Source organism: Hyperoodon ampullatus (assembly GCF_949752795.1).
Source record: "Hyperoodon ampullatus genome assembly, chromosome: 13".
NCBI classification, from domain to species: domain Eukaryota; kingdom Metazoa; phylum Chordata; class Mammalia; order Artiodactyla; family Ziphiidae; genus Hyperoodon; species Hyperoodon ampullatus.
Window position 1 is genome coordinate 76,508,209 of NC_136926.1, and position 26,511 is coordinate 76,534,719.

A 26,511-nucleotide genomic window follows, 5' to 3' on the forward strand; every position below is an offset into this window, starting at 1 on the left:
CTGAGAAAACCCGCCTGAGTCGGTGGTGCGGAGCCACATTTATGACTCAAATCTCCCCACTCTCAATTCAAGGAAAGCACATCTTTCTGGATGTGGGACAAAATCTGCTGCCTACCAAAATCTACTCTTCTCTTTTCCCAAGTAGTTGTCAGTGTTTCCCAGAATTGTCTCATTGGCCTTTTCTTGGCACTTTTCCCCAGAGCCTCCTACATGTTTAACAGTTTCCACCACCATCTTTATGCTGTTGGTTCCAAAATCTTAATAACCAATTCTCATCTCTATCTTGAGATCCAAGTCCTTATTTTTAACTAATTAACTGGTATCTTCAAATGTAAGTTGAACTCAGTAAATTCATCCTTCCCTTTCATACTAGCTCTTCTTTCTTTCTATAAGCCATAATGGCACAAGCATCTTCCCAATCAACCAAACCAAGAGCCCCCACACCTTCCCAGTCAAGCCCTGTTGAATTTATCTCCTTAATGTTTCCTATATATCTCTGTGCCCCTATATCTCCTCTACCAGCCATTCAAAGGTATATAGCATCTGGTTCATTATTTATAAAACAATAGAAGAGGCTTTCATTTAGAAGACTGCGCTAACGTACCCAAAAAAGACAATGTTTCTAAGTACCTAATCTATCCTGTCAAGCTTTCAAACTCAGTGAAAAGTTATTTCCTACAAGTTAAAAAAAATATAAGAGACTTACTTAAATGGTGTGAACAAAAATGGTAAAGTAGCTTCTTTTTTCTGAGTCATTTTCACCTGGGAACCAAGTAGGAAAATACTTTATATTATAAATGAGAAAAAAATTAATTTCATTTTGAAATATAAACATCCATTGAAATGGTTCTTCGGGGACAGAAATAAATGGAATTTTGTGTTGCTATATTATTTCATAAATATCTAAAGAAAATGTTAATATTACTGTACCATTACAATAAGCTGAGAATTAAGCATATCAAGCCTGCAAAATAACATATTGTAATGTAATTAAACTATACTTCTTTAATTCTTAGGAAACAAAATAAGCCAAGCTGCATTAACATATTCTGTTATTAAGAATAACAGAAAGGGACTTTCCTGGTGGCGCAGTAGTTGAGAGTCTACCTGCCAGTACAGGGGACGTGGGTTCAATCCCTGGTCCAGGAGGATCCCACATGCTGCGGAGCAACTAAGCTCGTGCACCACAACTACTGAGCCTGCGCTCTGGAGCCCGCAAGCCACAACTACTGAAGCCTGTGTACCTAGAGCCCACGCGCCACAACTGCTGAGCCCACGCACCGCAACTACTGAAGCCCGCGTGTTCTAGGGATGGCATGCCACAACTACTGAGCCCACGTGCTGCAGCTACTAAAGCCCATGCGCCTAGAGCCCATGCTCCACAGCAGAGAAGCCCGTGCACTGCAATGAAGAGTAGCCCTGCTCGCCACAACTAGAGAAAGCCCGCACACAGCAATGGAGACCCAGCGCAGCCCAAAACAAAAAAGAATAACAGAAAGTTTCAGTTAAATGGTCACTTCTTTAAGCTCTTAATGCATATAATAATATACATGGAATGACAAGAAATGTTGCAATCTCTAATCCTACTTCTACAAGGCAAATTCCATTGATAAAGACTTGGTCTGTAGCCTTTATGAGCATATGTGGTACTCTAACAATTAGGGACACTCCTCAAAGGTAATTCTACACCCTCACACTGATTCATGGAACCTGCACCTCAGATATGTGAAACTTTAGGACACTAGTTAAACACACAAAACTTAAAGATAATAAATTATAGAAAATCATTTCTTAAAATGCAAAATCAAATATTTTCACTGAATATGTGCAATTTTAAAATTGTAGTAGCGTCCATTTTTGTGTGTGGTCTTGTTTTACCTTGAACTGTTCAAGAATCTGTACTGCATTTGTAAACATGCTCTCTGCTTTGAAGAGATCAGTGCTGTTAAGTATATCCACAGGAAGGGTTCCCTGTAAATAACAGACACTGATTTAATATTAGTACTAACAAAGCTCAAAATATTCTTATAAAACAAAACAGACTTACAAAGGAAGCAATAGAGATGACATATGGACAAATTCTTGGAATAATTACACAAAAAATCTTTTTAAAAACCATAACTAAAAAACGTTCTATTATATTTTCTTACAAAGTAGATATAATAAAGTAAATAAAGCAAAAGAGATGAATTAAGTTCAATAAAACCTAACATTTATTTAAAGATTACTACGTGGCAGGCAGTGAACTAACGGTGCCCTGCACACACAAAAAGTTACTATGGTGGGCCACAGCCAGCTCACTTAAAAAGGAAAAAAAGGCATAATAAGAAAAATAGGACTATACTACTATGCATAGTATCAGTAAGGATTGTTTTGTGAAACTTTGGTTTCAGTGACAGACATACTCACACACTTATGACTATAGGGGTCATATCAGAGTTCTGAGGTAGATGACATTTTTTTTTTTTAAGTTTGATTTGAAGGGCTAGAAAGAATGGCTGATGGGAATGGATTTTGTTTGTTTTTTAGCTTTTCAGCATCCAGTTCCCATTCTTAATAGCATTACCATTCTATGTTGAGATATCAGGTAGAGCATAGTAGGTCTCTAATGAGGCCCCCCCAGCCTTCCCTCACTGAAGGGTAGACAAATAACCAAGGCCAGACCACTCAAATGGTAAGCACTGGAATTTGACACCTGAGAGTCAAGGAAAAGAGAGCACAACAGGTGTAATGCTACTCTCCCCTAGTGTCGGTGACCTTGCAGACTGGCCCTGCCATGCAACCACGGTGAGCTCCTTTCTCCTGAGTCTCTGGAGCACTCTTGGTTCCTGTTCATTTCCCAGTCTGGCTTTTGAGGACCCCTTTGATTTAGCAAACCAGCAATATCTTTTTAATAAATTTCCTTTAAATGGATTCAGTTTCTGCTGCTTACAATAAAAAATTACTTATATATTTTCATCATGTAACTAAAATACAAAGACATAAATCTATTTACATTTTAGAAAATAAAAAATTTTTAAGAAAAGCTATTAGGCTTGTGCTCCATGTTGTATTTCATACATAATTATGAGGTGTTACATCTTTAGAAAGAAATATAAAGGAAAAAAGTTTTAAATGTAATCAAAGATCATTCAGAAACACATAAAAAGTAAATTTTACTGTACAATAATTTTTTTTTTAATTCTGAGAGTTGATAAGAAAATTGTATTCTTTACCACTGAATTAAGAGGGAAGGGAACTCCAATAAGAGCAGCCATCAGTGGTGCAACATCAGCCTACAAACAGAAGAAGTTCAAATCTAAGAAGTCAACAGAGATCAACAAGGAAAGTAAATAATCTAATTAATATCACTGTGGTTTGAAAAGTAACCATGATATTCATTATAATCCATTACCTTCAAACATTTAATACATAGTAGGTACTGATCTCTAAAAAATGTCATTTGCTAGAGGTACGTGAACTTATGAAAACTTAAATTTGACAAGGAACCACTAGGAGCCCCAAATGTAAAACACATAAAACAAAAAGTTACTTATTCTAGATGCTAAAAACGTGACCACTTTATGCAACAGTGTTTGAGTATTATGAGAAGGATGCTTTAACTAGAAAATAAATAGCAAAAATAGACTTTAACTAAAGAAATATATATATATATATATATATATATATATATATAAATTAAAGACAGTATGTATCAGAAGGAGGTTGGTTTGCCAGCCAGTGAAGTCCAGAAAAGATACAAATGAGCTAAGAGGCTCTTTGGACAAAAGACCTCAAATATCGTTTTGGAGAGCTCCCTTCAAGTCCAGTTTCCCAGAAGAGTTGTTCATGCTTTCTGTCTCCATGGCCTCACCTCCCCATCACTCCCCAGGCCACTCTAACTTGTTTTGACTCTTTATCATCCTGTAGAGCGCTCCTCCTAAAGAGCTAATAACCTCCATTTTTCTACAACTAATTGATTGCTTTTATATTAGTCCATAAAATTTTTCAGGGAGTAAAATACTTGGCTGTCAGAATGCTCAGTTTCAAACACTTGCTTGTGATCTCCGAGACCTTGGGCAGGTTATTTAACCTCTCCAATGCTTCAGTTTCCTTATCAGTTAAAAAAGAAATAAAAGTTTCTCCCTTACAGAGTTATGGCAGGATCAAATGAGACTAAGTTTATAAAGTACCTGGTGCATAATAGTCCTGCACTAACCGGTGGCTACAAATGCTGTTGTGATGATTATAATTACGTGCCCTCTTGGCAGTGCTGCGTGGACCACCCCCTCCTGGGCCTCTGTAACATTGCTCCACTGAGTGTCTCCAATCTCACTGTGGCTTCTTTCCAGATACCTTCTCTAGCCCCCATTTAAAATTGGAGTTTGGTCCCAGGCTCTCAGTGTTACTTTTTACCATCTAGACTCTCTTTACCATCTCATAAAACACTGAAAACCCCAGTGGCCGCCTAATCGCTTCCTCTCCTTCCCCCAGAATCCACCGTTGGCCTCCTCTGATCTAGTCTCCATGCTGCAGCCAGAGGAATCCTTTCACAGAAAATCAGGTCATGTCACTCCCCAGGCTTTGAACACTTCAAAGGCTTCCTCAAGCTTTAGGATTAACTCCATAGGGCCCATGAGGCCCTGTGTGGTCCAGTGTCTACCTTATTCTGCCTCACATCAAACCATGGTCTGTTGCTCTGTACACCCATTTCTTCAAGATCCTTTAAAATGCCACATACCCTCTACCAGAGCTCTGGGCACATGCTGCTCCTTTGCCTGAAAAGCTCCCTTCCTCCTGCCTTGGCCTGGCAACTGCTACTCATTCTTCAATCTCAGCCCAAGCCTCAATTTCTGAGGAAGCCTTCGCTGACCACACAGCCTATGAGATATATCTGCTTTATACACTGATGGCTTCACAGGCCTCTTTTGTTGTACTTATCACGGCTATAATTTTACGTTTATTTGTATGATAAATACAAATAAAAGTAAAATTTATCTTATTCCTAAACTATAAGCTTCCTAGGGTAGGGAGTGTGTCAGCTTTTATTCACCATTATATCCCTTATACAAAGTTTAATGTTAATGTGTTAATGTTTCAATATTTTAATGTTAATGTTAATGTTTGCACGATGTTTAAACATACTGCAGACACACAACAATGTTGGCAGAAGGAATGAATAAAGAATTCTCAACTAATATAGATCTGAAGCAGTATTCAGAGAGCAATAGCTGAATCTATATTTAGTTTTTGATTATGATCCAATCTATATAAAAAACATATTCTTGTTTTATGGACTTCAAGTTATTCCTATCCCTTTGACAGTGATTTTTATTGCAAATTAATAGACTGCTATCTGATTCTATACATTGTCACTTACTTGGATAATAAGCATCCATCCTGAGTGAAGAGACCATTCTTAATATGCTGAGAAAGAACAGGCTTCTATAACCGCAAGCCTGAAAATGAGACCCTAGGCCTTGGTTTATCCACCACAGTAAGGAATGTCAGCTTGTGAGGTGACCTGGAGAAGTAAGGTATTCCCGCCATTTTGGAGGCCACATACCAAAGATGCCATGCCTTCCACAAATAGTAAAGATGGCTGTCTACACAGCATATCTTCAACAAGATAAATCTGTGCTTCGTATTTACAGATGTTACTGGTCTAACTTGATTAGGTTGGCCACACATTTTCCTATAATGTAAGGTTTCTAGCTGAGTAATCTATATACTCTTGTCACTTTTTCTCCATTGCATTTGTAAAAACTCTGGGTAGAATTAAAGATAAAATGGGTGTTAATAAAAAAGAAATGGTAACTGACACACTAACAGGAGAGAAACCCATAATGGGGTTTTATTAGATCTGTGCTTAAAGGAACTAAGCAAGGCAACTATGACGAGAAATCACAGAAATGTAACAGGCATGCAAATTTTAATTTGCATAATAATTCTTTAATTAGCCAGTGTTATTTGGAGGGAGGGCATCTTCTCTTTTCACTTTTATTTGTGGCTGCTTTTTTTATTTTGCCAAAAGGAAGATTACTTGGGGTTAAGATATTCTCATTTAACAGGATTTCCCTTGGTAACTGAAATGTTTTAGAAAAATCTTTTATCATTATTAATATACTTTTTTTCCAGACTGTTTTGGTCTAAACTTCTTATAGATGAAATTAAATCTGAACATGATTAAATTTAATGAATACCTGATTGACATCTTGTCTCTTCCAGTTCTCCAATTTCCATTCTGAAAGATACAAATAAACACCAGAGTTGATGTTAAGAATTTAAAAAAAATATAAATCATTTTATTATTATAAGTGGTCAGTGGAAAAGAAAGTATTGGTAAAGTTCATTTTAAGCTAAGTATGAACAAAAAGCGTGCTTAAGAAGGAAGAGTTGTACATTTTTTAAACTAGAATTTTAAAAGAATAACTGAAAAGTAAATATTTGATATTTTCTGTGATAGTTTATTAATTTGGAAATAATTTGGAGATAATTGTTTCAAAACTTCCAAAGGCTAAGGAAGGAAAGATGGAAGTAAAAGGCACAATGATAACTGTCAGCATGACTACAACTAATGACAGTCCTGTTCCAGGGAATTATTAAGGCAACCAATAGCCCGTTAGTCAATCTAAGCTTTTCTTTTTTCTGTAATGAGAGTTGCTTGCAAAATATTTGAAATTTTTTAGCTCTGATGCTCTTACCGTCACTAATCCCAAATGTGAAAGTAGTATAGTGAGTTACTATTAAAACTGCCTCATTCCCCTATCTTTCTACATATAGATTCAGAAATTTCAATAAACAGTAATCAAAACAAATGATTATGAGGCCATGTCTTGATTTTAAGACTTTGTTTTTGACTTCAGGATATATTACCCAAAGGGTTCTAAGGCATTTTTATGATGAAATTTCCTTTAATAAGCTAATAAAGTTTAAAAATATGATCCTAATTCTACCAGTCAGCTACTAAAAATTCAGACTAATCACCTGATGAGGAAAAACATGTACATTCCCTTTCTCTGTAACTTATGATACCAAATATCCATAAAAGAAAAAATACATTCTTTCAGTAATGATTCTTGAAGTCATATGATTCTAAAACGTTAAGTCACTGAGAAATCAACTGCCAAAAGAAAGTTCTGTCTCCTAAGTATTCGATACAAACATACTATTTAACCTAGCTTTTATTTAGATTCAATCTAATCCATTTAACACAGAGCATAAGAATATAAAATGGTGCAGCTGCTTTGGAAAATAGTTTGGCAGTTTGCAAAAAATAAAACATAGAGGAACACATGACCCGTTAATTCCACTCCTAGGTACGTGCCCAAGAGAAATAAAAACACATATGCACTCAAAACCTTTTACACAAGTGTTCATTGCATCATTATCATAACAGCCCAAATGTGGAAACGATCTAAATGTCCATAAGATGACAATGAAATATGGCATAGACATACAATGGAGAGAGAAGTAAGGAGTGACTGCTAATGGGAAGGGATTTGGGGAGGGGAGGTGGCAATGAAATGTTTTGTAATTAGATAGTAGAGGCGATTGCATAATCTTGTGAATATACTAAAAAAATTTAATCATACACTTTTAAAACATGAACTTGATGGTATGAGAATTACATCTCAATAAAAAATAAACAAAAAAAGGAAAGAAAGTGTGTAGGAAAATTTTATTATACAAACCAAAAAGTCTTCTATGGTAGAAATACCTAATACAGCTGGGAGTCCACATCCCTGGAGAAGGTTTTAAAAGGAACATTTCTAGGCCTTACCCAGACTCATGGAATCAAAATACCTATAGACAAGGTCTGGAAATCTGTAACTTATTATTTTTTTTGCGGTACGCAGGTCTCCCACTGCTGTGGCCTCTCCCGTCGCGGAGCACAGGCTCTGGACGCGCAGGCCCAGCGGCCATGGCTCACGGGCCCAGCCACCCCGCGGCATATGGGATCCTCCCGGACCAGGGCACGAACCCGTGTCCCCTGCATCGGCAGGCGGACTCCGAACCACTGCGCCACCAGGGAAGCCCTGTAACGTTTTTTTTTTTAATCTGTATTAACAAGTGCTTTGAATGAGTCTGACACAACTAATCCAGAGAAAGGCATTTGAGAGGAATTTATTTTGTCTAATTAGTAAAATCTTTGAAATGCTAAAATACCCTTACCTTACAAAATAACCAGAGCTCCAAGAAAAAGGAATTCCTTTTCGTCATGGACATGGACTGAGGAGCAAGGGAGGCTTGGGCAACAGAGAGAGCCTTCAAAAGTACTAGAGACAGGGCAAAATCTGTCCAGTTTTGAAATATCAATTGTGACATATGTGTGATTTATCTAATTGATATTCTTTGCAGGTAAGATCTAAGCCAAGGGTTTAATCTAAGTCCTGGAATAATAAGGTTTGTTTAAAAAATATTAAAACTTATACTTGAACTTTCACAAGGCAAATAACTAACAATTATATTTCAAGCTGAATATTATAAACCATATAATATAAACTATACAAAAGTAATACATAGAAATAGTAATGACACAAATATCAAAATGAAAGCTATAACTTGAAAAGTAATTTTTTTAAGTTAAACTTTGGTTTTATTCTAAAATGTCACATTTATAAAAACAATAAAGATAAATGTTCAGACCTTGCAAATATGTATCATCAAATTTCTGAGCTAACACTTTTTGAGGATACTTGATTCCAGCTCCCCAAGTGACAAAAGGAGTACAAGTCTCGAAAGGATGACCAGCTCCATGGGAACCTACAAATAAGACACAAAGAGTAATAAGACAAGTATCAATATATAAGAATTAACTTATACCTAAATATTTTTTAATACTTAGTTTTAAAGAGTTGATCTCTATATAGCTAATTCTAGCCACCATACTCCCAAATGTTTGCATCTCTATATAACAATTAGTTTTTAAATATTCCCAAAGAAAGTCAGAGCATCAACAACAAACAGGCAAAAACAAAAAGCAGAACATCCATTGAGTGACTGGTTGAAAGAAGAATAAGAATAATAACAATAAGAGTTGGAGGAGATGCCACCAGAGTAGCACCAAAGGCAGAAAGAACAGGGAAAGCTCCTTTGGGGAGTAACCACCCAAGTTTGAGGCCAGGTCTGCTCTGAAGAGGATAGCAAAGTCTCTATATGCTTTTCTTCCAGGCCACTTTGGCTGGTATAGCCAAAAGCCCTTTATAAAGTGGAACCGACTCACAAGAATTCTACATTGTGATTTGGTGACCCAAACCTCAGCTTTGCCTTATTTTGTTCTCTGTGCACACACTGTGTTTGCCTTGGGAATCTCACAGAGGGGATAGGCTCATCTAGTAGTACCCTCAGTAATACCACCTTAAACTCACCCCCTCTGCCATCACATACAGTTAATTCTAGGTGGATAAATAATCAGTATTTTTTGTTTTCTTCACCACACTTTTCTCTAATTTCTCATGTTAAATGAGAGTATATTCCTTTCATAGTTAGAAGAAAGATTATATAAGATCAGTCTTTTATACACTAACATTTTATGCATGCTATTACGTGCTAGACAGTTTGCATATACTAAGATATCTAATCCTCTTCAACGTTACAAGATATTTGCAAGCTACATTTACCACTACTTTAATCGTAAAGTATATATCACTTAGAAACAGACTAACCCCAGTCTGTCATTCCATGGTCAGCAGTAAAGATAAATGCTGTTTTCCCATCACTTCCATAAAAATCTTTAAGAGTAGACACAATTTCTTTCAATCCCTCATCAACTATTTTAATATTGTTCAAATATTCCCTGTTTAAAAAGAAAGAGAAGAGAGATTTAAATTATATTAATTACATTAATTTGGAAAAATCAAATTTATTCAATATGAACTTATAAAGTCAATAACTTGAAGTACTTTTAGATCTCATCTTTAATATTTTTTTGAATCAGAGCTCTTTAGAGTGTTAAAAGTAATTTTCTTCTCTTAAAGAAGTAAAAAAATCTGGAATCATTTTCAAAAATGATTTTTAAAAAGATATTGATTAGCAAATAGATTTTAAGGAATGCTTTTTAAGTCTCAAATGCAACAATGATGACTTTTAAGTTCATGCCTCTCATAATGTAAACTATATTGCTCTTTCCACATTAGTAATAGGTAAGCATCACTGTTTCAACTATAGAATATTTCCATCCCTTAGAGTGTCTGTGATATAAAACACTATAATATATTTTGAACAAACTATATTTAAGCTTTCCATACAGTTGAACAAGGATGGTTTGGTATAAGTTCTATCACTTAAGACAATGCATTGTGTTAAAGAAGGGAAGCATGAGGTATCCATTACTGGCAGCTAACCAATAGGCTTTACAGTTAGTTAGACTAATCTAAATCAAATTCAAAATGAAGAATAAAAGTATAACATGAATTCTTTCTTTCTTATGGTCTTCAAAAGTGAGAAAAATAGTCGCTGTTTTATATAAGGAGTACTACTGAAACATCATATACAAAACTTTATACTATTATCTGCTAGATACAGCACTGATTAAATGGAACATAAGGAACAGCTAATTACATCTTTTTGTGATATAAATATTAACACCATAAAAATGCTTTTTATTTCAAAATTTACTAAAATACTTCCAAAATATAAGTTTTTTCTCTCTGACCTGATAAATGAAGAATATGGAATACACATATAGGATATATTTTATTTATATTAATGTGCAGTGTGGTCACAGCATATGTGATTTTAGCCACTATATCATACTACATCTCATATAAATGAGAACTTATTCTACTTTAGAGTTATTTAAAATATAAGTTCTGTTGTGATCATTACAAAGAAAACATTATAATAATATTTTAAAAGTTCAAACAGGTGTTTCCCTCAAAACCATGAAATTAAACACAGCATTAAAATTACCTTGACGATGGTCGGTGAGCATGTCCATTTGTATCTATTCCTAATAAATGTAAGAAAAAAACTATTTTGTCTTCATTTAGTTTAGAAAACAAAGATTGGTTGTTTCTGGCAGCATGAAAGAATTCCTATATGTAACAAATCAGTTAAAAAATTTTAGTTCATTCATTTTACTTAAAAAGTAATTCCAATGAAAACATTTAATTAAATTTATACATAACTATAAAATTAAATTATCCTATTTTGTTTAAATTTGTCCTCAGGACCTACCAACACAAAGTACTTGTCAGTTCAGACATCTACGTTCAAATAGTGAGTGAGCTATTTTCTGTGTTATAATTAGGCTAAAAAAGTTTATAGAAAGGGGATCTCGTTTTCATGAAGTTCTCATAACATTGAATAAAATATAGCAGATTGAAGAACTATTTTGACAAGAGTCAAAAGTAAAACGGTACTAGTGGCAACAGTTTAGGAACGCTTTATGAGTTTAAAATGTTTTCATACTTCTGTTGTTCTATGTTACCACCCTAGTCCAACCATAGTCTCTCATTTGCAACACTGCAAACAGCCTCCTATTTCCTTTGTCCCGAGACTAGAATCTGTTCTTCACATTGTATGATAGAAAAATGTCCACTTAATGAAAGGAAATACGGTTCAAAAATGATTAATTTCATAATGATAAACTGGATTCATAAAGCCCTCTAAGAAAAGGATTCATCCTATGCTTACATACACATGAACATGTAAGCAAGTACCTATGGAGAGTACTGTTAAATTATTTTAAATAAGTCAACAGGCTGCCAAGATATATAATTATTGTTCACATAAATTAACTATAGAAGATGTTAATTTTAAGAATAAGAGGTATTTAACTTCCCAACAAAAGTCTGAAGTATTTTTTCAGATAATTCTTCATTATTACAAACATTAAAAATATAAATGGTGCCAGGGAAACCATCTAGTCAAGAATAGAAATGTCTTTTTAAAAACATAAACATAATGCTACCAATCCTCCTTAAAAACATAAAATGGCCCCCTTTCATATATGTATGAAATGTATATTCTACCTAGCCCCTTTCAAATACATTCTAATTCGCCCCTAAGAAATTTTAAATTTAGATGGAAATGGCAAGTTTTTCAAGAGAAAGGAATTACATTCTAAAGATATAATTGAAAGCTGACAAGAAACAAAAAAACTTAGCAATTGAACTTGAGTCAAATTTACAATTTGTTTCATGACTGATAATATTCAGCTTTGTAAAAAGTGCTATTCATTCATATGTGGACACAAGATCTGTGAAGCCATGAAACACTAATCTTACAGAGCTCAGCCTACTGGATTCCCACTGCCTTTTAAAAAGTTGGTCTTTGGTACCTAAGAGATAGAATACACTCCTAGCTTCTTTCCCCCCAATATTTAGTATAATTATGCCCACCAACCCCACTTTTCTTAGCTCAAAGACACTCATTCATTTTTGTACTTAACAAATATTTATTATACCTCATGGGAGACTGCTAGATGACTACCCCAGCATGCAGTCTCTCTTTCTCTCCAAGTAAAATCTCTGATTTTATGGGACATGTCAGTGCTCCAAACTTAAAACCTACATATTTCCTATTCTCTCTCAAAGCTACATGTGCCTTTTTGGTTATGGCCAATGAGATATAAGTCAAACATTTCGGTCAAAGGACTATGTGGACCTAAGGCTTTTTGAAATAAATTTAATTTAGTAGGAGAGAAGGTCCTTTTCAATTCCTTGTACTGTTGGCCTAAAACATTTAAAATAATGGCTGGAACTCCAGCATCTCTTGGGTCATAAGACAACTTTGAAGCTAAAACCATGCCCTGAGGATAGAAGAGAAACTTAGGAGACTGGGTCTTAATGACATTGTGGAACCACTATGGCAATCTTGGACTGCATCAATCTCGGGCTGCCTACTTCTGGCATTATCTTTTATTGAGATAGAACTTCTAAGCAATATTTTTTTTTCTATTACAGAGTTGAATTTAATCTAAATTAATCATGTATCTACGTACCAGACACTTCCATGATAGGAATTTAGACTTAACAATGTGAAAAAGACAGTATCTCTGCCACAAGATGTATATAGGATTGAAATTGTTTGCGTTTTTTTGTTTGTTGTTTTGTTTTGCTTTTAAATCCCCTCCTTTTTGCATAAACAGTACAGAAATGCTTGTTAGATCCAATGGCTTATAATATAGGCAGTTGTAAGCTTAAATAAAAGCAGAGTTCCTTTTAATCCTCTGGGATGTATTGGAACAGTTAGTCCTCACACATCTTTTTTTTTTCCATTCTTTTTTAGATTCTTTTCCCATAGGATTGAAATTGTTGCCAATGTATCAAAAATTACAGCATAGCATAATAAAGTACTAAGATAGAGGTATTAAGGGAATATAGAAGAGGGTTCTCTAAGTCAAACTGGAAGTGGGGTAAAGCAAAGGGAAGTCATGGAAGACCTAATAGAGGAGATGGCTATGGATATTTTACCACAGTTTTTAAAAAAGTGAGTAGAAATTGGCATATATATGTAAACCGTTTGACTAGAATTAAGCATGAGTCTCTGGCCAGGGCACAAAGTCCAGGTTGGACCCCTGACTCCCTCTCTAGCCTGATCTCAGACTGTGCTCTAGCAAGTGTTCCTGCCATGCTAACCTCCCCTTTTTTCAGTTCCCCAAATCCATTATGCTGGCTCTCCTTTCAGGGCCCAAGTTTACATAACGCTGTTGGCCTGAAATACTCTTCTCTATATGCAGTCCAGATCCATCCATTTCTTTGTCTTCTATACTTCTCCAGAGACTATCTCAAAACTCTCAGGAAAGTCTTCCTCTAACTGTTTAGTTTAGATCAGAATTTTCTAAAGATATGTTCTTAGTCCCTGCATTTTTCCTTCACACCACCAATCATTGTTGATGATTTCATATTTTTGTTATTGATTAATGTACATGTCTCTATTATATCTTATGAAGTTGTAGGCAAATTTTTTTTCTGGTCACTATCATATCGCCAACTAGCAGTGTTGAAGTAAAGTAAAAAAGGCATAAAATCAGGCCAGTCATTAGCAATATCTGCCTATCCACAAGGAATCAAATCCATGATTTTGGAACATTTTTGGCATGTTTATGAAATTAGAAGCCAAAGGCCTTTAAGCAGATACTAATATAAGTCAATTATATTAAGAAATGATAGCAAAATAAATTGCTAATTATTTTTTTGAAGAGATTTTATTTAACTTGAAGGTCTTCCCTTTTGACAAAAGCATATGTTAAATGAAAAAAGAAAGCTTCAAGGAAAAATATTCTGATAAAAGAAATAGGGTTTATCAAAGAACACATTGAACACTTAATTCCTGATAAGTAAATACAAAGAAAAATGCAGAAACATACTGACTGTTTACAAACAAACAATAAAAATGACTACATTATGGAGAAGTCCGCAACGTCAGTCCAAAGACACTACTGGTAAAAGGAAGAATCATTAAGGGTCAATCAATGAATGCTTCTTACAACAGATGAATTATGAGTTATAATTTGGAGATTAGAAAGAATAGATTGGCAGAAAGGAGTGAGCCAATATCTACAGCTGAGATTTTCACACAATTTTTGAAAATATAAATTCTATTGGATTCCTGGTGAAGCTGTGATGATTGTCACTAACAAATAGTCCAAAAAACTCAATATCTTAATGAAATTCAAATATTTTTTATGATTAACTTGTGAATTTGTTTTTGCTTATCTAATTTTTCTTTAAAGTACAATTTTTTTAAACATCTACTTTATGTTATAATAAATGCATTAGATTTGAACAGCATTTTTCAGAAGACTTTCAAACAAATCACATGTTCCCACTACTTGTAAGAGACTGGTTCTGTGGTCAAAGAAAGATCAAGAAGGTTTACCTAGGCTGATTCAGCAAACTAGGAAAGAAATGCAGGTTTCCTAAATCCAACCAAGAGCTCATTTTACTGTCAGAAACATGGAATTTAAGAGTTAATTTTTTAAAAAATAAATCTATTTATTTAATTTATTTATTTTTGACTGCATTGGGTCTTCGTTGCTGCGCACGGGCTTTATCCAGTTGTGGGAGCTACTCCTCGTTGCAGCGCGCAGGCTTCCCATTGCAGTGGCCTCTCTCGTTGCAGAGCACAGGTTCTAGGCGTGTGGGCTTCAGTAATTGTGGCACGCGGGCTCAGCAGTTGTGGCTTGCAAGCTCCAGAGCACAGGCTCAGTAGTTGGGGCACACGGGCCTAGCTGCTCCGCGGCATGTGGGATCCTCCCAGACCAGGGATTGAACCCGTGTCCCCTATATTGGCAGGCGGATTCTCAACCACTGCACCACCAGGGAAGCCCAGAGTTAATTTTTTTTAATTTTTTTTTTTAACTTCTATTAATTGGTTATTGTAGAATGTGTAATTTCCTAGAATCCAGTCTTTTTAAAATAGTATGCTACAATAAAGTACTTTCAAGTTCATACAAGTAAAAAAAACTAAGATGCATTTACTAACAAATCAGTTTCTAGTACATTAGGTACAAATACATGTGCTGTAGATTAGCCACTCAATAGGACATACCTTCACATTATCAAAAACCCAGGTATCCAGTTTTGTTACATCCTGGGCACCAAAATCCTCACTGTAAGCATCATAATTATGTGCAAAAACATGGTTTCCACTAGCACCTGTAAAGGAAATTTGGAGAAAAAAATTTTTAATGATCTGCCATGGACCATAGTTTATACTATAACATATGCTGTTGTTTTTGTTCTCACAGTAACATATTCCAATTTTACAGATACACTACAAGTGAGTTAATTAACTTGCCAAAGTCACAGTGCTAATGAATACACGACAGCACAAAAGTAAACACCAAAGTTTGTCTCCCTGTAAGGATTAAACTATTCAAAGAATTTGTGCATCTAAGGATGGTACAATCTAAAATAGATGAAATCATTTGTTTTACAAAATTCCCTAACCAAGAAGAAAATTCAAATATTTCAATTCTTTTATTCATAAAATATGTGCATTTTTCTCAGTATAAGGGAATAAATATTGCTTATTGCCAAATAGTTTGAAAGGGTCAACAAATATATTAATCTTACATAGTTGTAGGATTTTATTAAGAATCTAATCAACTTAGTGAATTTCTGAGTTAGGCTCTTATAGCTCATAAGTAAGAGATATAACAAAATAATGACAAATCTCTTATAATATCAGCTTAGCTCTAATGATACTATGCTACTGTTCAGCCATTCTACTTCCCACATTCTAAGTAAAGATCTGAGTGGGTCTGTGGGTTGCCATAAGAAATGGAACATTCTTATTCGATTATCTCCAATTCAGGCATCCTGTCCTATCAACTGTAGTCAGAAGTAGGGAGGTAAGTTTGGTAGCCATAGCAACTTAATCCATCCTCACCACCACCAGTCCCCCAAAAAGCTTAACTGCTTTCCAAAGAAGGGAGTATATAAATGGCAAGCAGTATGAGTTTTTTGACCTGCTCTACATAATAATGTTCTGTGACTATCATACAGAAAATTCTGAATATCTGTTTTGCTTTTGAGACATATAATAATCTTTAGTAATTACAATTATTATAATTATATTCTTGACTAAGTGTAAACCTTTTCATTAGGTGAAATGATCATAATGCTCTCACTAAAAAGCAGTTAATGACATAAAATTCAAATGGAATCAAACTGATTTTAGAAAGTAATGTAAATGAATTTTCTAATCAAGAGATGTTCTAATACTTGCAGATTCATGCACACAGAAATACAACAAATACAATAAGTCTAAATGGCATGATCCTGAATATATGCAAATAGAAGTTATAAATATAAATTTTAACATTTAAATCTTTATGTGACTATCTATTAACTTCTTAGTAATAATCTATCAAAGTAAAATGAACCAGACGTCTACATCATCATCATAATGAGGAGTTATCATCATCATAATAAGCATTTTGCTAAATGTTTCACATGAATTATCTTATTTAATCTCCAAAACAAACCTAGAAGATAGAAATTATTATTATTATTATCACATTTTACAGAAAAGAAAACTGAAATTCAGAGAAGTTATCTAGCTTGCCCAAGATTAAAAAGCTATTAGATGTTAAGAGTCATACATATACGATTTCATTGAATCCAAGGTATTAAAAACTGTATAATTCAACATTTCAAGTACAACTAAGAAGGAAAAAAAAATCAAACTGACATGTCTATCTATTGTAATATACACCCTTATTTCAGAGATGTTAAATATGTAAAAACATGTATTTCAAAATCAATAAAATATAGTATATATTTTAAATTACCATATTGATTTATTGCCTATTTAGTAGCTGAGGAAATATAATCAATGACTTTTACCTTTGGCAAACATAGTCAAGATGTCTGGGCTCCCCCAGCACCATGCGTGCCTGGTTTCATTAATAAGAGAATCAAATTCTACAGGATTCTCCTTCCATCCTTCAGGTAATTGAGAAAGAAAGCAAACAATGACAAAAGTAATATATACATGATGAAATATTAGTATATCCCCTAGAGAAGTATTTTTCAAATAATAACAATGAGGATTAATTGCAGAACAAATGCAAAACTAATAACAGATTTTGTTACATGTATTATATTACAATTTTTCTTAAAAAGCTTACGATAGATAATTTACTTCTTACTAAAATATAGAATCACTTTTGACCTTTCGAGTGTTAAGATCTAGGAAATCCATGAATCCATCCAATCATATTCTATCAATAGCACAGGATGATAAAAAGCTAAAGCTTAGGGCTTCCCTGGTGGCGCAGTGGTTTAGAGTCTGCCTGCCGATGCAGGGGACACGGGTTCGTGCCCTGGTCCGGGAGGATCCCACATGCCGTGGAGCGGCTGGGACCGTGAGGCATGGCCGCTGAGCCTGCGCATCTGGAGCCTGTGCTCCGCAACGGGAGAGGCCACAACAGTGAGAGGCCCGCGTACCGCAAAAAAAAGTAATAAATTAAAAAAAAATAATAAAAAAGCTAAAGCTTAATTCTTGAGTCAATCCCAGTGTGTGTTTATGTGAGTTAGGCATGCTAAAATACTTGTCAGAAGTATCTCAAAACAGGGACTTCCCTGGTGGTCCAGTGGTTAAGACTCCATGCTTCCGCTGCAGGGGGCGTTGGTTCGGTCCCTGGTCAGGGAACTAAGATCCCACATGCCACGCAGCATGGCCAATGAAAAAGTATCTCAAAACATACTTCACTTTGTGTCATGATTCAGTGTTAAAGAAGCAATATTTTTGCAATAAATTTTTCATGTGATAAAATCATCTAAATAACAATACCTTTGGCAACTGCACTGACGTCTTCATAAAACCCTGCTATCAGGGCTACATGGCCTGGCCGAGATTCAGTTGGCACACGTGTGTGAGATATCCCCCAGCTGCCTTCATGCATTATGATATTCCTAAAAGATGTTATAGATGAATAGTTAACACAGACTATGATCAAATGCTCTGTTAAGGCTTTAGAAAAATAAGATTATTACTGAAGGAATCCAGTCAAAAGAATGAATCAAAATTTAAGAAGGAAAGGAATCTTTCTGATCCCACTTGAGCCCAGTCTTATCCCTCTCACCAGCTGGATTCAGTAGCACAAGAAAGCCCAGGTGAGACAAAGAACCACTCAACCACCGTACAGGATCACAAGACAAAATACACCATTATTGTTTAAAGCCACAAAGTACTGAAATGGTATGTTACATAAGAAATCACTGATATACACAATATTATTTTGTCAATATTAAATTTTATTAGGTGTGATGGTGGTTAAATTATCTTCCTAAATTTGAGATTAAAACAGGCCAACATTTCTTTTGTTAAAATGTATCAACATTCTTTAAGTTGTCTAACAGTGATTTGCAAAATTTCGGGGAAAATGCAAAACTGTCAGTAATGCTGTTGCAGGTAAAAGGCCAGCAGAGCAACAAGTTATAAAACACTAATTCATTGATAACAACTTTCAAGATAAATTTTCAACTCTCAAAATGTTCTGTAGAAAAGTATCTAAAAGTGCTGGTTTAGATACTTTTAATATTGACATCTCATAATAAAACCAACTTTAGTCAAATATATACATAAAAAGTAAAAGGCTTAAAAAACCATTGAACCACCTGCTGAGGGAGAAATATTTTTTAACTTCTTCAGTTATGTAATGGAAACTGAACTCAAACAGAGAGAGGAAGGTATAAAGAAATGTGGAGACTTCTGTTGAAAACATTTTGATCAGATCATATTTTTTAAAAAACAGTGAGGAACAAATAAAACCTTTCAAAAAAAAAGGTTTAGAAGCTAGAATGGCATACAACACAAGGAACATCAACTGTGAGCCCTTTGCCCTCCATGTAACACCCCAAGGAGAAGCAAGTGGTACCAGAAAGCCTTGCCTTTGCCTTAACAACCAGTATATTTTATATCTTATTAATTTTACAATGAACTATATTTCTCTCCTTTCTTTGACAACTAAGAAATTCAACCAAATATATCACCCCAATTTTTAAACTATTCATAGAAATTTATGTTACACATTTTTGTGTAGTGAACTTAAGCCATGCTTGATCTTATTTACCTACTCATATTTTCCTACTGCCCTGAGTCGCTCATTTATTTGCATACTTTAGTATATTATGCATTTCTTTGAGGCACCATAAATTTATTCCTGGAAATTCAACATAGAATTCAGGTTCATTCATTCTTCTAGCAGTCAACAAATATTTATTAATTGCCTATATGTTCTAGGAACTAGAGATAAAGTGGTATATAAAACAAAGTCCCAGCCTTAGTGGAAGTTGCACATGCTAAGTAGTACTATAAGGAAAATTGAAATAGGGTAAAGAGATAGAAAGAAATCATGACAGGGGCAGGAGAAAGATAGACGATTTTAGATAAATTTCCACTTGAATTTGAGTTTTAATCTCTCTACAACAGCATTAGGAAGGGCTTTTGAGGGGCTTGCTATGAATCAGAAAAAGAACAGTTGATTGCGGGAGTTCCCTAAGCCCCCAAAATTAAACATTTCTTTTCAAAGCCACTTAATAGAATCCAAAATTACATTATGTAGTGATATAGACTTGGAAGGGCTTTATATATTTTATAGAAGATGTATTTTGAGTTGAAGTCTGTATTTTCTAGTTAAACACCTTTGTAATCGGCAATTCACTAATATTTATGCTTGTCATTAATAAGAAAAGGACAATATAGTGAGTTGTAAGTCAGGTTTCAGATATTAGGACAAGTTAGGCCAAGCAGCTAAGGTCATTCATTTCGATTCACCTGATATCAACTTCCACAATAAGAGAAATAACTCCTAGAAGGAAATAAACTTGCTAATCTCTACGGCAAAGGCCAATGTATATGTGCCCTATTCTCTTTCTCATCATCATTCCTCTACCCAACGTGAGATAAACAGTATTAGCATAACATTTTCCAGAGATGTCTTTGTACCAGTTGACATGCTTACCTAATAAATGGTGCCCTAGGATTTCCATTTTCATCTAATTCATAAAGTTTATCTGCTCGCAGGCCATCAGCAACAAACAGCACTAATCTTTTCGCTGGGGGAGGCAATGGCGTAAACTGAGGAGTCATTCCATGAACCAAAGGAGATGTAAAATAAATGTCAAAGATGGAGGCGAAAAACACCAAATGTATAAGCAATCCCAAAATAAGGTACAGCAGCATATCCCGTGTAACTAATCTTCAAGAAAAACTGAAAGGAGGGAACAAAATTAAATTTGGGTAAGCCTTAGTGCAATCATATATATTTTCTCTTATTCTGATGACTACATATAGACTGTATATTTTAAAATATTACATAACACAGCTTCACCTTCATTTATGATGGTAACAAGCATTATTTAATAATGAGATAATACAGAAATAAAATATATGATAAAGTACACTCAAACAAAAAGAAAAGTTCAAGTATCATAAGTAATTAGCACCAATAAACTATTTATAATAAACTTAAATGCATACTAAGCTCATAAAAACTAACATAGGATCAAAAAACAGAGAAAGAATTAAATGAGTCCTAAAATGAATTAGGGTTCAGTCAAGTCAAATCCTGTATAAAATAGAAAATATAACTCATGGTGGTCTTGGTTACCCATGTGACAACCATTGATATTCTCAGAATCTAACATTATTTGCCTATTTGTGCTTCTTTTTTTTTTTTTTTTTTTTGACTTTTGGTTATCAGCTCAGGACAGTTTTAGCTTCTCTTGACTATCACCAAGTTGAGCAGACAACATGCATTTTGTCCATTTAGTAGGGGAAGGAAAAAGTAGTTAAATTTCATCTTTGCTTCAGAAGATTTACACTCATTAAGGGAACACTTTATTTTAGTTCCCTGAACCAATAAAAAAAGCAGAGGGTTACATTCATTCATTCAGTAAAAATGTTCTGTGCACGTATTAAGTGCATAATTGTGTATTGGGGAACTACAGAGACCACCAAAGTGACACAGTAACAAATCTGATGAGCTTACAAATACTTAGGGAAGGAAAACAAAGCAATGTGAAACATTTAAATAACACATTTAAAGTATACCATTAACTGCCTAAATCAATGGGAGTCCATGGGAGTGTTTTTCAAGCCAGTCTACAATTTGCTTTTGTTGGTGAATCTCTACCCAGATTACAAATAACAGCAAAGTACTCTAACTTGTCCTTGTAATGTAACTGCATTAGTTACACATAGTGACGCTTGGCTGAAAAACACTAAAGATGAGTTAATTTAATTACAGATACATCTTATTCTTCCTGGCCTCAAGAAGTACATTATGAAAGGAAAGGGTGGCAAAATATCCTGCAAAAAAAACTGAAACATTGGGGAAAAAACCTTATCAAACTCAAGCTATAATAAAATAAAATAGAGAAAATGGTCAAATTATGGGCCAGGTTTTTCTTGGGAGAATCAAGAGTCAACTAAATATCAAAGATATTCCACAAATTATATAAGTCCCTTACTGAGTAGATGCTATTCTGCAATCTAAGGCAACACTCTCAGAATAAATATGTATTTTCCTTATGAGCTTTGACTACATAGCAACTCCCATCTTAATAATAACAATCTGATTATAAAAATAAAATCACTGTGGTAGGTTTGGAAATATAGAAAAATTACCTATAATTCTACTACCTAAAGAAAAATCTGTTCACAGTTTCTTACAATTTTTATCCTATCTACATTTTTATAGAGGCTCACAATTTTATATAGATTTTTGCCTTTATTACACATTAACATTTCTGTTATTTAAAAAAAAAAAAACAGGGGCTTCCCTGGTGGCGCAGTGGTTGAGAGTCCGCCTGCCAATGCAGGGGATACAGGTTTGTGCCCTGGTCTGGGAAGATCCCACATGCCGTGGAGCGGCTGGGCTGGTGAGCCATGGCCGCTGAGCCTGCGCGTCCGGAGCCTGTGCTCCGCAATGGGAGAGGCCACAACAATAAGAGGCCCGCATACCGCAAAAAAAAAAACCAAAAAACAAAACAAAAAAACCCACCTTTTCCTACACATCATTTACCATTACCATGACTCTATTCTACGGGTGCATTTTAATTTTCCTGATCACCCCATATTGTTAAGCATGTTTTTACAATTAAAAGTATCGATGCGATTAATCTAAATTTATATATAATTTTTATGTTAATTTTTCAGACATTTCACATTATGTGCTTAAGATACTGCCTATAAGTACAGTCACTGAATCAAAGGCTATGAACATCTTTAAGGCCTTTGATATGCTATATATGGAAATAATTGTTTCAGCTGAATACTGATTCTCCTAATGATAAATTAATTAAACACTTGCAATATATATTTCTCTTGCTTATCTCACAAGTCCTCCTTCAAATACACACAGTACAACAAACAAAATTTGATGAATTAAAAAGGAGACATTAAGCAGAATATTCTAAAGGACAAGATTTCAAACACAGAAATTATTATTAACATCAGTGTTTCAAGAGAGGAGGGTGTGGTCAACTTTATCAGATACACTTAAAGACTGGAGTAAGAGCAGGGCAGCAAACTGAAGTCCTTGTTAACCTTACTGAGGAATTTCAACATAGTGAGAGGTAAGCCCCAGGAACGTGCTTGCTCAAAAGTAAATGGGAGGTCAGGGAGGGAAAGACAGTGGGATGAGTACAGCTCTTTGGGAGAATGCTAAGTCTAAAGAAAAGTTCTTTTCTTAAATGAAAATTGATGTATGGCCAATAGAGGGTTTTCCTCAGCTAGGAGACACTAGATCTGTGTGCTGAGGAATGATTTCAAACGTAGAAAGAAATTGGTTCCAAGTGAACTACCTCTGGGCTCTTCAGCTGGCTCTTCCCATGGCGGGCTCCTTATTTTTCACACCATCTTCTCAAATGTCGCCTCCTCAAGGTTTCTACACCACCCTAAAGTAGACCCTTTCCTCATTTTCCCTGATTTAAACAATGCCACACTCTGTATTTATTGTTGAAATTTACTAAGTGATTCTCTTCCGCTAGAATATAAGCCCCATAAGGACACAGATTGATATCTTGTTCACCACTGTTATGTCCTACCTACTGAGAAAGTAGGTGCTCAATCAATGTTTTATAAGGAACTTATTAAAATGAATGGCAAAGTAATTTTGGCTAAAATGAATGCTACTTCAACAACGCTTATTCAAAACCTACTATTTTGCAAGTATTATGCTCAGCAACAGAATTTGAAAAGTGAATAGACATGGACCACATGTCCGTGTTGAATACGCATGACCACATGTTTTAGTAGGACCACAGAGAACGAGGCAAAGAACCCAGCCAAAGCAAGGAAAGACTCTGAAGATATGTGGGATATTAGGCAATCAAAAGATGTATGCAAAAATACAATTATCTAGTAGCCCACTTTTCAATGCTAACAAGGAGCCCTGTGATAATGCTTTCAGATCCAAAAAATTACCTACTAATGTATGTTTTTAACCATTTTTTAATATATGCATATTAAATAAAAATTACCACTAGTTCATACAATTGTTTTTCTTTTGAGTATAAGGGTTCTTGTTATAATACATTCCACTTATTTAGAGTTAATTATTCTAAGGTCAATAGTCTTACTAAATTTTTTCTGATGCACTCTAATGAATGGCATCTATTTTAAAATTTTTAATCAACTTTATTAAAGTATAATTTATATACAAAAATGGACATTTTACATTTTATAAGTTTTGACCAATATATACACTCATATAACCAACCACCAGAATCAAGATATAGAATATTTTTATCATTCCAAGAAGTTCCCCCATGTTCCTCTGCAGTCAAACCCTGTCCCCACAGCTCTGACCATAAGCAATCACTGCCTTCTGTGATGCAAGATTAATTTTTAGCATTCTGAAGTGTCACTGAGATGGAATCATGCAGTATGTACTTTATTGTATCTGCTTTCATTCAGTATTACATTTTTGAGATTCATGCACGGCTGTGATTCAGTTGTTTGTTCCTTTTTAATACCGAGAAGGATCCATTGTATGGATACACTACAAATTGTTTATGTATTCACCTCTTGATGGATATGTGAATTGTTTCCAATTTTGGGCTATTATAAATAAAGCTTCTATGAACACTAAATGACTTTGTGAATATATGCTTTCATTTCTCTTGAATAAATATGCAGAATTAGAATTGCTGGGTTAAATGGTAAGCAGATGTTTAAACGTATAAAAAGAACTGCCAAACTTTTTCCAAACTGTTTAACACACCTACAAGCAATGCCTTTGTTTTAAAACTTTATTTTATTGACACTCTATAATTTGGCTATAAATGTCATTTTAGAATTTACTTTTATAGTAAGTATAATGTGCTTTATAATTTCTTATATATTGTTATAATGTTTCCCCCCACTCTTGAGTATATTCAATTACAGTTAGTTAGTGGGAGTGTAGTGGTAACCTATTGTGGTTTTAATTTACCTTTCCCTGATGACCAATAACGTTGAGCAACTTCTCATGCATTTAATGAACTTTTTTTTAATCCTCTTTTTTTTCCCTTTTCACTTTTTAAACAGCGTTTCTCAAATAGCAGTACTTTGAAATTCTGATTAAGTTCAATTAATTTTCTTTTGGTGATTGTATTTTGTGTCCCACCTAAGGAATTTTTGTAAATGACAACACTTTAGTACAGATTGTTAACATTTCTATTTTCAAACAATTCCAAATTCAGAGAAAAATTGCAATAGTGGTACAAACATCCATACACCCCTTAGCCATATACATGTAACGTTAACATTTTTCCCACTTGCTTTATCATTTTCTCCCTCTTACCTCTCTGGTCCCTGCCTCACCTCTTTAACTTACCCCTCTCATGTGTGCAGGTAGGAGCTTTGGGGTGGGGTGTGTGTCCCATAATATTGTATCTGAACCATGTGAAGATAAGTTACATACACTATGGCCCTTTACCCCGAAATACTTCAGTGTTTATTTCCTGAGAATAATGATACTCCCATATATACCTACAGTAGAGTTATCAACTTCAGTACACTCAACGTCAGTATTTTTATCTAATCTACCATCTATACTCCAAATTTTTGAAGTGTCCCAATAATATTCTTTATAGCATTTTTATAGCTTTATTGAGGCATAATTGGCCTATAATAAGCTGTATATATTTAAAGTGTATAATAATCACAGTCAAGATAGTGAACATACCCATAACCCTCAAAAGTTTCCTCATGCCTCTGTGATCCATCCCTACATATTTCATTTTTTGATATTATTGTAAATGATATTTTTTATTTCAATTTCCCCTTGTTAGTTCTTAAATTACCACTGATTTTTATACATTCACTTTGTATCCTGCAACACTGAAAAATTATTAGTTATAGTAGCTTTTATGTAGGTACCTTTTGATTTTCTAAAGAGACAATTATGTCACCTGTGAAAAAAGGACTTCTTAGCAATCTACACTTTTTTATTTTTGTCTCACGCTTGTTGTACTGTCTAGGAGCTCTAGTATAATGTTGAATAGGTGTAGTAACAACAGAAATCCTTGCCTTGTTTCCAGTCTTAGGGTGAAAGTTGTCAGTTGTCAGGTTTTGTAGATTCCCTTTCTTAAGTTAAAGAAGTTCCCTTTTACTCTCAATATGCAAAGAGTTTTAAACTGTGAATGAATGCTGGATTTTGTCAAATGTTTTTGTTGCATCTACTGAGATGATCATGATCATTCGGTTTTTCTCTTTTAGTCTCCCAATGTGGTGAATTACGCTGATTGAATTTCAAACGTTAAACCAAGCTTGCACTCCCAGAATAAACCCCACTTGATCATTAAGTATTATCCTTTCTATATACTACTGAATTTTATTTCCTGAAATACTATTTAGCATTTTAAAGTAATATTTATGAGAGATATTAGACTATAATTTTCTTTTTTCTCTGGTTTTGGTATCAGACAATGCATTGGGAAGTGCTGTTACCTCTTTTATTTTTTGGAAGAGTCTGTGTAGAATTTATATTATTTCTCCCTTTCTGTGTAACAGAATTCACCAATGAAACAAATGGCTCAGAGTTTTCTTTGCTGGAAGGTTTTTAACTGTAAATTCTTCATA

General features: G+C 34.5%; 1 protein-coding gene across 1 annotated transcript in view; it reads right to left on the bottom strand.

Annotated features, from left to right (window-relative positions):
- PIGN (phosphatidylinositol glycan anchor biosynthesis class N) overlaps positions 1-20,625 on the bottom strand; it is a gene marked incomplete at its 5' end in the record, with an annotated part of 94,279 nt that extends 73,654 nt beyond the window's left edge. Inside the window, 11 exons of the mRNA XM_079717020.1 lie at positions 707-762; positions 1,879-1,971; positions 3,216-3,275; positions 6,183-6,223; positions 8,629-8,745; positions 9,648-9,778; positions 10,894-11,018; positions 15,481-15,587; positions 17,283-17,381; positions 18,232-18,353; positions 20,405-20,625. Of these exons, the coding sequence (XP_079573146.1) occupies positions 707-762; positions 1,879-1,971; positions 3,216-3,275; positions 6,183-6,223; positions 8,629-8,745; positions 9,648-9,778; positions 10,894-11,018; positions 15,481-15,587; positions 17,283-17,381; positions 18,232-18,353; positions 20,405-20,625 (1,172 nt within the window). The remainder of the gene's footprint in view (positions 1-706; positions 763-1,878; positions 1,972-3,215; positions 3,276-6,182; positions 6,224-8,628; positions 8,746-9,647; positions 9,779-10,893; positions 11,019-15,480; positions 15,588-17,282; positions 17,382-18,231; positions 18,354-20,404) is intronic.
- Between the last annotated feature and the right edge of the window lie 5,886 nt (positions 20,626-26,511).